Below are 14,312 nucleotides of genomic sequence, written 5' to 3' on the forward strand. Positions count from 1 at the left end.
TTGTATCTTGTGTTGCTTGGTCCCGGAAGCTCTGGAGGGCTTTACCATACAAACAGAAGCGACACAAGTGAAATTAGACACTGTCATTGGACAACATGCGGTAATTTATAAATGTTTTAAATCAGGTGGGTCCGGATTAGCCAGCAGGTGGGTCTGGATCCGAGCCGTGGTCCGTTAATCCGCATCCTCTGATCTAGGTGATACACAGCACTGTGCATGCTCCAATAAATGACCTCAAGATGAACCAAATTCTCTGCATGTTCCTCAGGCATGCAACAAGCAACCTTCAGTTCAAACTTCTCCAAAATGTTTGGCGGCAATCATGAAAACCTTAATTTTTTCATACACAGCACTCCTCCTGGTTAACGGGTGCAGTGCCAAACTCCTGGTAAATACAGTGATTACTTTAGCTGACAAACCTTGGGATTGTTTTGTTTTTTGTTTGCATACCTGGCTCTGTTGGTAATTCCCAGTTGTTTTGTTGAGTGTTTTAAGGGCCTCTGAATTTTCTCTTGAAGATCAAAGAAGTCTTTTAGATATTCCAAAACCTCTATGTTGGCTGCTTTACTGTAGAACATTTTAAATAAAGCCAGCTCTGCTGATTTGATTCTCAATGATCAGCGTTTATGCATATTAAGGTGGTGAAACGGCAACTCTTGGTGTAAAAAGAAATGCTGTTACCCAAGCAGTTCCTACTGCAACAGGTTGCGTCACAGTGGGGTGTGGGTGCCCTAGCTTTAAAACCCCCTTCAAAAGCCTGCTCTTTGCAAAGCAGCAGATTTGGCTCTGAGAGTTAATCCTCCCTGTATGAAGAGATGCAAACATCAGTAAGGATCTTTAGGCTGATTGTTATAACTGGGTTACAGAGATTGGGAACTTTAATACGGCTTTAGATGCACAGGAAAATAGAAGCCTCTTACTCAGTTGCATGTTCTGGCATGTTGCTATAGCATTGGCTGTTTGTATTTAGGATAAAAGTGTTTTATATTTCTGTTCCCAAATTTTAAGAAGTAAAGTTAATATGAATGTGTTGGTTTTTGTTTCTCTCAGTGTGTAAAATGTTGCTTTTTGGCTTTGTTGTTGTTCCCCATCTAGAAATTATTTAAAGATTGTGTTTTTCGAGCTGCTCTGTCACTTTGAGAACTGAAAGGGCTTCCTGAAACTAGCTGAAAAGGCTGCTTTGAACAGATAAAGTGTAGTTTATTTATACTGTATCGTATACTGTTTCATTTCCCAGCAGTAATAGTCCTTTAACATTTTAATAACAGTTTAAAACCTTTCACTGCATGCGTTTTTCTGTGTTTTTTTTTAATAAAAAGTGCTCATTTTGGTTCAGTTTTGTCCTCAACAGGTGCCCTTTCTTTGTCAGTTCTCTTTTCTCTTGCACCATAAAACCTGTCAGCTTAGGTAAAGGCTGACCGACAATGTCACGATCACCACATGTAAATCTGCTTATCTGCAGTAAAAACTGCATAGTGACAAAGGATTATTATCTTTGCTGCTTGTTTTGTTTTTACCGGCTGACAATATCATGTATGCCAATACTTGGAAATATCTTTAATTGATGCCATACTTTACCTAAATGTAGGATTTTTTTTTGCCACTGCTCTTAGAAACAGCATCTAGGCCATTGTCATAAAAACCAAATCTTAGAACACTGTGTGCAAGTTCTACTTGTTGGAGGGTTTGTAATTCTGGATCAGAAGCAGGAAATACTGATTGGGATCATGTATCACAAAAAGAGGTGAGACTAAGATATCGCAATGGAGTGTTCATGATTTTTGAACTTTTGTTTGAACAGTGTTTACAAATCCTGCTTGAAATAGTGAGGAACTTACCTTACAACATTGCTTTTCAGACAAAGATCAATGACTGGAATGCTGGTTGGCATATTAACAGGGTTCATGAACACTAAGTGTTTAGTTTTTTATTAAGATCAATGATACAGGAACAGATAAAAATGTTTCCCCATACAGATAGCTTCTTTGCTTTTTTGTCAAAAGAAAATATTTGTATATAATCACATCGGTTTTCATATGATTCAATTTATGCAAGATGCTCCTTTAAAGCTAACTGCCCATTCCTAAAAGCTAATTTATGTTTTACTTAAAATCCTGAGGCATAATTAATGCTGCACATATAAAATTATGAAGATGACAGCATGACTTAAAAAAAATACAAAAAATTTAATTATCCTACCCAGATTAAATAAAATAATAAAGGAAACATCAAGTGGACAAATGCAAAGATTTCTGTCTGTCTGGAACTGTTCATTAAATCACTTTTGGACTCCAGTGTACAAAAAGTACTGGAGAAAACATGTAGTAACAGTGGTGAACATTGCCCAAAGTATCCAGTCTACCAAAATCCCTCTAAACGTGCATTGAAGACTCATCCAGGCAGCCTCAGCAAGATTTAGAACAACATCTACAAGAGCTACAGGCCCTTTTTTAAAGAAGGTTATGTAACGACTAAGCAAAAATTATTACTGAGATGCTGTAGCATGACAGTTGATGTTTGAAAATCCTCCAGTGAGTAGGCCAGAGAAGGAATTTCTACACAGTGACATAAAGGCCTTAGTGCAAGTTATGTCAAACTCTTGATGACAATTAAAATGTATTCCCCTTTAAAATTATGAAATTACAATATTTAATTTCCCTTTTCAACCAGGTTATCTTTGTCTGATAGTAGTATTTATTTGATGAGCTAAAACATTTTAACGTGAAAGAAAGTTAGAATAAGTCTGTGAAGGGATTAAGTTCTTCTTCATGGCACCAGTAGTGGATTATCTTAACATGCATTGATAAACCTTTATTTTTGTCCTGTTATGATTCTGCTCTTTTACATGATAACAAATATTTGATTTCTCAAAAACACCCAGCAAGCCATCTCTTCCAACACCTTGAGCACAACTCCATTCACCAATGCAGAAGGACAGTGCCATAAATCTGGATCCCAGCAGGATGCCAAGCAGCAGCTCAGCCACTCTCAGTCCATGATCCTGGATGAGAATGAAAAGGTATTCCCCTCCACCCAAACACACAAACCTCTTTCCTTGCTCATCAGCTCTATGGATTATGCAATGTTTACACAAAGCAAAGAGGAAATTTAACAAGCTATTATCTCAAAAAACAAAGTGCTTTCTGTGAATAAACACTGACGGGTAAACAGCACACATGAGCCTCTCTTTTTTCCACATCTGCTCCAGCAGTGCAGAGAGTCTTCCTGCAATGTGACCAACATCATCGTTGAACCTCCTTCTCCAGAGAGCTCTCCAGACAGTGAAGGATGCTCACCGGTGAGGAAAAAATAAAATGTTGACTTTGGAAATGAAGGCATGGGAAATGTTTTCAATTTTAACTACAAATGTTTATTTCAAAACTGCTATAATTACCTTTGATTAAAATGTGGCAAATTATTTTACCAATCTCATTAGTCCGAAAAATAATTTAATGAATAATTAGGATAAAGTGATGAGTAAAAAATTGCCAGCTTTTCTCTGTCTTTTTAAAAAAGATCCAACACTACAACAGACATTTTGATCTATAAAGAGCTCCATCATTTTGGGGGGATATCTATTTACAGTTACTTTCTCTCACTGACAGGTCTTCCTATAAGGCACTTACAGTATAGCTTTACTGTTTCACATCCTAAATGGGGCCATGCCGCAGTGGGGGATTTCATAGCAGCTCCCTTTTTTATTTTGTGTGTGCTTTTTTTCTTTTTTGTTTTTTTTTTCTTGATGATACAACAACCAAGTTAAATGGCTTCACTCAGGATTCAGTATATTAAAGAGAAGGGGGAAAAAAACCCATCTGAGAAACTTCACTCATAACGTTTAAATATGTCCTTATAGACTAATTTAATCCCAAATATCTCTGCTTACATTAGATAATAGCTGCACAACTAGATAATAGCTATTTCTGCCTACATTAGATAATAGCTTTCATCAAGTTTTCATCACCTTTCAATTGACATATTATATATAGATTATATTATATATATTATATAGATATATCTATATATAGATATATCTATATCTATATATGTAAATATATAAATGAAGGGGATACGTAAACAACCCAATATAACTTAAATTGAATCAAACTTCTGTCAAAACTGTCCAAATGGGAAGCAACACTGATTGAACAGGTGGAAATGATTGACAGTTAGCAAGACACACTCAATAAAGGAAGGGTACTGCAGGTTGGGACCACAGACCATCTCTTAGTACATATGCTTTCTTGGGTGTGTTTTCACACTCCTTTACAACCCACACAAGTGGCTCAGGTAGTGCTGTTCATCCAGGATGGCACATCAATGGGAAATTTGGCAAGAGGGTTTGTTATGTTTGTCAACGTAGTGTCCAGAAGTTGGAGGAGCTACCAGGAGACAGACCAGTACACCAGGAGATGTGGTGAAGGTCATAGGAGGGCAACAACCCAGCAGCAGGCTTGCGTTTTTGCAAGGAGGAACAGGATGAGCACTGCCAGAGCCCTGCAAAATAAACTCCAGCGGGCCACAAATGTGCATGTGTCTGCACAAATGGTTAAAAACAGACTCCATGAGGATGGTATAAGGGCCAGATATCCACAGATGGGGATTGTGCTTTCAGCCAACACCTTGAAGAATGCTTGGCATTTGCTAGAGAACACCAATAAATGACAAATTCAGCATTGATGCCCTGTGCTCTTCACAGATGAAAGCAGGTTCACACTGAGCAAATCTGAAAGATGTGACGGAGTTTGGAGAAATCAATGGAGAGTTATCTGTTGCCTGCAACATCCTTTACATGAGAGGTTTGGTAATGGGTCAGTAATGGTGTGGCGTGGCATTTCTCATGTGGCTGGATTGTGTCAGCAGGTGCTGCAAGATGAAGGCATTAAAACCCATTTCCCAGACCTGAATCCGATTGAGCACATCATAGGGACATCATGTCTCGATCCAAATTCTACAAATTTATCAACAGCTATGTCTTGCCAGTAATCATTAATAAGTTGGCCTAAGGTGGGAATTGTTAAAACGCAAAAGCTTTTCCCCATGCATGGTGGATTCCACCCCAAATGCGGTATCCACAGACTATACACTAAGTGCACAGAAGGAGTCAGAAACGTAGTGAGCATCAGAGCTACCATTGAAGATGAAACATCCAAGCTATCGACAGATAGCTGAATTGACAGATATGACCAATCCTACCAATGGCTAGAGAGGGCCGGGCTGCAGAACAGCTAAGAAGCACTAATCATGGCAGCACAGGCCTTGAGCACCAGAGCAATAGAGGCCCAGAGCTATCATACAAAAAGGAACATGTGAAATTGGAAAAATACTGAGGCCTCAGGGAAGAACTAGAGAGAGCCTGGAAGGGGAAGGCAATGGTAGTTCCCCCCCGGTAGAGTACTCGGGGCAGTAACCCCCACACTGGAACAGTGGCCCCAATACATATCTGGAAAAACAGAGATCTCTGTCCAGAAAATCATTTTTATTCTTTTGTCATTTTCTAGGAACTGGAAAAGGCGGGCCTCTTGAACAAGACAAAGATTGCTGAGGGAGGAAGGAAACTAAGGTGAAACTGCATCAAGTTTACAGTTATGTTAAAACCAAATTGATGTTTCCTAATTTTAGCTCTGCTAAGTTCTTGTGTATTTCCACACGTTTTAATAAATTGAAACTATACACACACACACACACACACACACACAAATAAAATAAATATAGATACAGCTACTGCATAGCCCATAGCATACTATGTTGTTCATGTACCCAAGAACATAACATAACTAGAGCTTATTGGGAAATTCAAAGCCAACTTTTGACAATTGAGGCCAAAATGAAAAATACAGAATGTCCCTTTTTAATAACCAAATCAATTTTTGCACTTGTAGGAAAAACTGGAGTCTTTCATGGGTGGTGTTAGTTGGAAACAGTCTGGTGTTCTTCAAGGATCCAAAATCTCAGACACCTTCGAGCTGGGTGAGAGTTCATGCAAACCATGTTTTTATTATTTTCTTTGTTTTTTACCTAGAATAATTTGAATAATTACGTTATTTGATGGCACCAGCGAGGATCAGGCAGCCTGTTTCAGCAACTCCTTTTAAATGTCCATAGCTGTATTTTGCTTATTTATTCTCCAGTTGCACAGTTTTATGTTGTTAAAACACTTTACAGTACAGTATTTCTTTGTTGATCTTTTATCGCTTTACTATTATGTTATTGTTATACATTTTTCTAAGGTCCACATTTGTGTTACCATTTATTTCTGTAATATTTTTGCTGCTGTAAACACCAGGATTTACCCAATGTGGGCCAGTAAAGGGATTTTCTATTGTATTCTAATTTTTCAGTGACTGTAAAGAAATAATTATTGAATAACCTTGGTTGGAACATCTGGGTACAGCATTTGCTTTGAGCTTGAATTTAGACAGAGTGGTAAATGATTTGAGCCTGTCTTTAGCAACAAACAAGCTATAATTGTTATGTTGACTTTGATTTAGTAAGACATGGGTCAAAAAATGTTTCCCAACAAAATCTCACTTCATACCATAATATTTAACACACTAAGTAATAATTTTCCAATTGTGCATTTATCTCTTATTTATTCTATGACAAGGTATTGTCTCTCAAAATGTTTTCTTATGTCTCAAATAACATTTTAATTTTTTGCTATCAGTGTGAAAATGTGTTCTCTCCAGTATATTTATTTTACTTTCAAAATGATTTTCCCCTTTCAGATCGCTTTTTTTTTCTTGAATTTAATAAAAACACAAAAATAACTCTATACTGCTCCACATTATATGTCTAAAATCGTGTGTTAGGACACTTGAAAAAAGTTGCCATAAATACAAAGACAAATGGTTGTATTATTTTTAAGTGTAGCTATAATTCATGCATTATCCTTTATTTTCTTTAGTTGATATGTTTTACTTGGGTTTTAGATCAAAGGGTGTTTAGGATTAAACCTCATCTCAACTGTAGACCTTTCTTTTACTAAACCTTTCTACCTGATTACACTCTCTCATTACCACGCTTCTACATTATGCTTGACATCCTACCTCTGTGTTGAGGTGTTTTCAGTATTTGAGGACCAGTATTCTGCAGTTAATGCTACCCATCCCTTTTTCCATCACGGCTTATCCCGGCTTGGGTTGTAAAGGGTGCTGGAGCCTATCTCCAGCTGTGTATGGGCGAGAGGCGGGGTACACCCTGGACAGGTCGCCAGTCCATCGCAGGGCAACACAGAGACAAACAGGACAAACAACCATTTATGCACACACTCACAGCTAAGCAGAATTTTGAGTAGACAATTAACCTAACAGTCATATTATTGGACAGAGTACTCGGAGAGAACCTATGCATGCATGCACAGGGAGAACATGCAAACTCCATGCATCAGATTAGAACAATGTAGTCCATTTAAAAAGCTTAAACATAGGTCCATAGGTTAAGCCTCCAAAAACATGCATGAAAAACCAGCTAATCAGAGTTGGATTTACCCACTCCTGCTGATTTTATGGTTTATATGCATTTAGTTAGTGATTTAACAAGAATCTGTTTAGCCAGTTGTGCTTTATCAAACCCGACATGTGTTCAGAGAGCTGTAAAAATCAAATATACATATTTTTTGTATCAATAAACAAAAACAAAAAACTGTTCAAAAGGACACCATGGCTGCTCATTGTGTGCTTGTAATGCCTTGAAATTATCTTTTTTTTTTGTTTTTTGACATGTTGGATCTGGGAAGGTTGGTGGCCTTTTGTAAATGTATTAGGATAATTTTATATACTTTATAGGATTTTTGGATAAAGCATCTAGCATTAGCAATGCTACACTCACTAATAATTCTACTTGCCCATTTGAGATCCATAAAACATTTAAAATGTTTCCTTCGAACCCAATTAGACTTAGTTTTGATATTGTACAAAAAAACAATGTTTTGGAGGAACTACTTTTTCATGACCTCATATTTGTTCTTAAATTATCTTTTTAAATTACGCTTTTAGACAAAATGGACCTCCTACATAAATCTGCATTGATGGGTGAAGAAATTCACCACATTTCTGATGTCAATTTCAAAAAAGCTTATCCACCTGCTGAGGTCAGAGTTCAATTTGGAAGTCGAGGCGTTTGACCTGCTCTGACATTTGACCTTATGTCAAATGTATAGTACATGAATAAGAAGTAGCTATAGTTGTAGTTATTAGGTCATTTCCATTTAAAAGGGAGTGCAGATAAATAATTTGTGAACTTTGCTAATCTAAAAATGCTCCTGCTTCCTAAACTTAAGTGGGAAATCCCACTGGTTTCTCAACCAGCAAACAGTCTATCTTGGGTCTGATGTCAATGACACAGCCTTAGATGGATTGGATGCTGTATCACTCTGGGGTTACTTTTTTTTTGTCTTTGCTTAAGCTATGCTCATTTTTAGTTCCTTCTCCATATATGGTGAGGTTTGGTGATTATTCAATTGTTTATTTTGCGTTTGCCCCCTGCTGATTCACCGGCACTTGCTGTCTTTTAATAAACTATTAAGAAAACCACCGATCTGAACATTTATTACCTGTTAGATTATCTAGAGTGAGCAGAACATTATGATGCAACAATTTTCAAAGGAATAACACATGCAAGTGTTGTGGAAAGGCTCCATATTATGAAAAAAGTAGCAGGGAAATGGTCCCCTTAATTTAGAAGAGAGGAAATAAATATCTGTCTTTTTTGCATGTAAATGAAAAACAGAAACCAGGAAACAGTCGTCCAGAGAGCAGCGTGGATTTAAGAGGAGCGCAGCTAAACTGGGCCAATGACCTGTCCAGCAAGAAAAATGTCTTTAAGGTAAGAAGAAAACTTCATTTAATTGGTTGTTTTATTAAGTAATGCTCAAACATCTGATTTATTATTTAGCTTATTCACTTTGGAGAAGCTGACTAAAATCTAATTCCTGGAAAAAACTTGTCAATGTCTGGAAGGGAAGTAAGAGTTACTCAGTGACATTTTAATGAACTAAAATGAGAAAAAAGAAGCAGTTTAATTTTAATTTCCATAGAAATCTAGCAGGATCTGACTAGTATTACTGTTCTATCTTTTAAAAATGCTGATTTCCAAAAAATTTTGTCTATTTGTTCTAGCTGCGGACAGTCACTGGCAACGAGTTCCTGCTGCAGTCTGACACAGACTCTATGATCAGAGAGTGGTACAACACCATCAAGAACGTTATCGACAAGCTGGTGAGATAAACATGCACATAGAAAATGAAGTCACAACTTACCACTTCTCCATCAGTGGCTATAATGGTTTCCTGATTTATTCCTTAACCTTCACATTTTTGTCTACTTACGCTTAGTGGTAGTGCTGACTTGTGGCACAAAATCCTGAAAAATATTTATATATTTGTTTTATGGCTGTATTGAGGGCTGTTGATAAAAGTTTTAAGTTTTCACAAACATCTTTCAGCTTCTCTGTAACTTGTACCTGATTTTCCATAACTAAACAGTAATTTTAGGGTTTCATGGTATTTTATGAATTAAAAATTAGAGCCAGAAGTGGACAACGTGCATGGATGTCAAGCCTATTGATTTAATACTTGCTTATGGCCCATTCACACTCGATGAATACATCAATACAACAATAGAAACTTTTTCTTTGTACTTGTCAAGGCCATCTGGCCCATTTCAACTGGATAAAAGGTTCCCTTTTACACTAGATACTAAGTGAGTTTTCAGACTTTCTTAAACAATAAAATCCTGTGGTTTATGGGGATGTATAATTCTGGAGGCAACATATTGGGGTACAGGGTATGGCATGGCAAAATGTGGAGGTAACAGTGCCAGCAAGCACATCCAGCAGAAATATGTAATTCGAAGGGTGACTTGTCTTCCTGCATCTCATGTGAAAGGTTGAACTTTATCACTGAAAATGATCATAGAATGTCCCGGTTGAGGTTGTGGTTGGGTGAGTGGAACACACATTATATATGACCTCTTCTTGGGCTGCAGCCAGAAAACCTCTCCAAAGAGCTGCAATGAACAACATGTTATTTCCACGTCAATATACTACAAACTGCAGTATGCTTTGGACACCCTGAGGGGAAAAGTGTGCACAGCTTTAATTTTACCTGGTTTGGCTGTGCTTGTTGCTGGGAGACTGAACAACACAAATATTGTTTCAGGTTACCTTTTTTAGTTTCTAACTAAAAATATGCACATGAATGGCACAGGGGAAACAAATGGCTCAGTCACAATCCACACCCAAATCTCTTTAGGTATGTTGACAAAACCTAAATATTTGTGTTTACAGATTTTTGATTTACTTCCAATATAACTATCTGATTAATCATGATTAATCTATTATTGAAATAGTTGTCTAATTTAGTAATCTATTAATCGCTAAATGGAGTTTAGAAACTCTGAAACATGCCTTTAGCTGACAGAGCATCACACTTAGATCAGTAATTATACCAAAATTGTACAAAAAATGGTAAACATTTTGCAATTAAGATTCATATATTTTTTGTCTGCCACTATGCTCCATCCAGAACTCAAGTGGAAAAGTTTTAGTTTCACCTGGTTTAATTTTGCAAGAAGTTTTCTTTAAGGCATATTTTGCTATCCGATAATTAATGGATTAATCCCAAAAATAATCGACAGATTGATTGATTTGCAAAATAACCGTAAGTTGGAGCCCTACTTGAGCTACCGTGCAAACAAAAAAAAAAGAATGAGAATTTTCTCTATATAAATGTGCAAAGATTTTGGAGATATACCTAAAAAATGTGCAGCTTTATCTACAGTGAAAGAGGGTTCCACAATGTAAGAACTCATGGGAACTCAATAGACACTTAAAATTTGTATTGGTAAAGTAAAATGTTCTTCCTTTTAACAACATCTTACTAAATGGTTTAAATTAAATGTTTTGGTTGTTATATCACAAAATTCCTGAGGCAATGGGGTTAAAAGTTTTAAAAGAAAACTTTTTGATTTTAAAAAGTAATTCTTTATGAATAGTTCTCCAAGTTTTGTGGACATCTTCAAATATTTTTTTGTGCTTTAACTGTGAGCCAAATAATAACTAAATATATATCTTTTTTAATCTTTGAGCAGTGTGCCTCATCTTTGATGTCTTTGTTTTCTCCTCAGGATCGAGAAAATCCATTAGATAATATTCTTCAGTACTCTCTGAGGAGAGCTGGCAGCGTTGAGATGTTGGACCACAGCGGCGACGAAGATGAGAGGAGAGGTTCTCGTAAGTCTTGACCATTTGTTGCCTCCGATCACTTCATAATAGCTGCCTTCCTGCCATCCCTGCCCTCTTCACACAGCCTAGTTCACAGCCTCTACCTCCATCATCACTTTTTTGTCTTAATCTTCATGCAGGCATCTTTCATCCTTCTATCCTTACCTCCATTATATCCTCAATCAAGCCCACCTATTTTTTAGCTCAGCCCCCGTGGCAGATAATTCCGCCATCAGTCCTGGCTCACCTCCGCCGACGCCCAGCGCTCCCACTTTTCATTCTTACCACTATTCCCCCTCCTCTGTTCTCCTGGCCCACAGCAGAGCATCCCGCACTGACCTCCTCTTCCTTGTCTTCCCTTTCTGCTTCCTCCTTTTCTTCTCCTCATGTAGTCCCTCGCTCTGCCTCCAATCTGGAAAACACCGAAAGGAAAAGAGTGAAGACGAGGCTGAAGAAGCTGATCCTGAAGAGACCTCCTCTCCAGGCTCTGCAGGAGAAAGGGCTCATTAAAGGTAAGGTTTCTCTCTGTAAATCGTACGGTGATATTTATTCTGGACTATAGGCGGTGAATCGTTAAAATTATGTCTTATTATCACAAGACAGTCTTAAAGCAGAACCTCAAGATTTGTTTTTAATTTATGTAAAGAAATTGTGTTTTTTAGTGAAGCAAATTAAAGTTATGATGGCAGACAGGAAGTGTCAGCATTCATCCTGCAGTGATGCCACATTCCCCGGTGAATGTGTGATGCAATACTTCCTTTCTGTTTAGTAAGTAACTTTTTTTACACTAGTAACAAAGCATAATTTATTCATCCTTCTTTAAGCTAGAGAGGGCAGTCATGTTATTTAAAATATTCTTAATAAACCATTTAATACACTATGATTCAAGTGCTCGTAAAGATAAATACGCTGACGCCTCATCTAGGTTTCCCTTTCAGATGCTGGGTGATATGAATAAGAAAGTTTGCATTTTCAGAGAAAATCCATGCTTGCAACTCTACAAATACAGAAATGTATGCATGTCCTGTTAGATCTACTTATAAAAACCTGACACACAAAAGGAACATAGAAACACTGCTTTATCAGTATTTTATATCAGAGAAGTTAAAGGTAAAGTAGCTTCATAGGTGGCTCCGTTTAGGAAAGAATCAAATAGTCAAAATAAAGGCTTAGCCCACCAGTATATCATCTATAATTGAAGTTGTTGCCTCACTCCAGGATGGTGTCATAGCTAAACAGAGCACCATGCCAGATTTAGTGACTAAGACATGAAAAGCAGAGAAAACATAAAGTTAAATGTTAAACTAACAAATGATGCAAAATTTGAGAACTGAAATAGAATGAAGCAGAGTGATGTACAGCTCCCACGTCAGAGGAAAAAAGAGAGTATATACAGTTAATTGCAGTCAGAGAAACAGGACTACACTGAAAAAGAGGCCAAGCTCAAACATCTATAAACAAACGGGTTAATGGCAGCAGCACAGGCAAACTCGCAAGCACCCTCAAGTACCCTGCAGAGAGTGTAGAGCTGGTCCCCTGTTACACGTCTAGGACAAAACTCACTCTGCTCCTCCTGAAGCTGAAGTTTGACAATCAGCTGGATTCTCCTCTCCAGCACCCTGGCATTGGCCATCCTGGAGAGGCTGAGAAGGGTGACCCCTATAGTTGGAAACACACCCTGGTCCCCGTTCTCATCAAGAGGAACCACTAGCCCAGTCTTCCAATCCAGGCACACTCTCCCCAATGCTCATGCGATGTTTAAGAGACCTAAGGTACTCAGGAATCTCATTCACCCTAAAGCCTTGGTTGGGTTTTTTTCACCACCTAGGAGACTTCAGCCTGGGTCTGCAGGCACCAAAAGATTTGGAAGCACCAGATGATCTTGATATTGTATTATTTGACTTACTAGAATATAATTTCTCCCTTTGTGATGATGATAAAACAGTTGACTTTCTGTTTGGTAGACAGTAATATAGGATATGCTACTAAATCTTGACGCTGTTACTTGCTGCATGCTTTTTCCCTTTTTTTTTTTCCACATCTTTACTGTTGCTGGATAATGGTGCCACACATTTAAGATACTCTATAGTTTAGAAGTAGAGTGCACGAGTTGAATTGCATCATCAAGTGAGAGCAAACACGTCTGCCGGGAATTGAGTCAATCGTGAGAGGGTTATTCCTGCACTGAACATTTTTTTCAGAAGTCTGCAGCTTGTAGCTCTGACATGATGAACCAAACCTTCTAAACCAGCATAAAAAAAAACAGCCTGTTTATGTCCATCTGTCTTCGCCCCTCAGATCAGGTGTTTGGCTGCCGCCTGGAGATGCTTTGCGAGAGAGAGAGGAGCAACGTCCCTCGATTTGTCAGACTTTGCACGGAGGCCGTGGAAAAGAGAGGTACAGTCACTGCAAACACGTGATCACAGCTAACTGTGGACACTGGGGAAAAAGATCCTGAAACCTGTTTAGTGCATCAGCTGACAGCAACCCTGAGCCCAGTGCGTTTACAGATTTGTGCCATAAAGCCTCCAAAGGCGTATCGGCTAAAAATAGTTGCGATGGCCCATCGGAGAGCAAAAACAACTTTGCTGCAATCCAGAGAGTATCTCATGACAGCTGCCAGCCTGGGAGAAAGATAAATGAGAGAAAATTGACTTGTTTCGAAACAATGCAGCGATGAATATTTCATGCACAGAAGAAAAACTGTTGGGATTTAAAAACCTGTTTTGATTAATTAAATATGTCTAGTGAGTAGAAGTGTGAGTTCAAGGCATTTAAGGCTCTGATGTAACCTATTTGACAAGATGAGATACTTCATTGGTCTAATCAATCTAATGAAATAACTATGAGAAATAACAAAGGGTTTACACCTCTGTGATATTTTAAATGTAAATTAAGGTTTGTTTGTATGGATAAATAAATAAGTACACATCTTACAAAGGATAAGAACAATGAAAATAATCCATATCTTTAATGTACTGCTATAGATGAGTGGGAGAACTACTAGTTTCATTTTTAATCTTTACTCTCCAAACCTCCCACACTGCAAATTAGGAGTCTGCATGCACCCGTATATATATATATATATA

The 14,312-nt window shown here is 37.8% G+C and overlaps 1 protein-coding gene across 6 annotated transcripts in view; it reads left to right on the forward strand.

Annotated features, from left to right (window-relative positions):
• arhgap9 (Rho GTPase activating protein 9) overlaps positions 1-14,312 on the forward strand; it is a 67,843-nt gene that overhangs the window by 37,965 nt on the left and 15,566 nt on the right. For 5 of the 6 annotated variants that reach the window (XM_015402330.1, XM_015402338.1, XM_015402302.1 and 2 more), the window contains 9 exons: positions 2,882-3,019; positions 3,209-3,298; positions 5,502-5,563; positions 5,883-5,970; positions 8,731-8,826; positions 9,120-9,218; positions 11,127-11,232; positions 11,616-11,735; positions 13,522-13,620. In XM_015402330.1, coding sequence (XP_015257816.1) covers positions 2,882-3,019; positions 3,209-3,298; positions 5,502-5,563; positions 5,883-5,970; positions 8,731-8,826; positions 9,120-9,218; positions 11,127-11,232; positions 11,616-11,735; positions 13,522-13,620 — 898 coding nt within the window. The remainder of the gene's footprint in view (positions 1-2,881; positions 3,020-3,208; positions 3,299-5,501; positions 5,564-5,882; positions 5,971-8,730; positions 8,827-9,119; positions 9,219-11,126; positions 11,233-11,615; positions 11,736-13,521; positions 13,621-14,312) is intronic. The other variant, XM_015402322.1, reaches the window with a different exon arrangement.

This window comes from Cyprinodon variegatus, unplaced genomic scaffold (genome assembly GCF_000732505.1).
Source record: "Cyprinodon variegatus isolate N-32 unplaced genomic scaffold, C_variegatus-1.0 Scaffold34, whole genome shotgun sequence".
Taxonomy (NCBI): domain Eukaryota; kingdom Metazoa; phylum Chordata; class Actinopteri; order Cyprinodontiformes; family Cyprinodontidae; genus Cyprinodon; species Cyprinodon variegatus.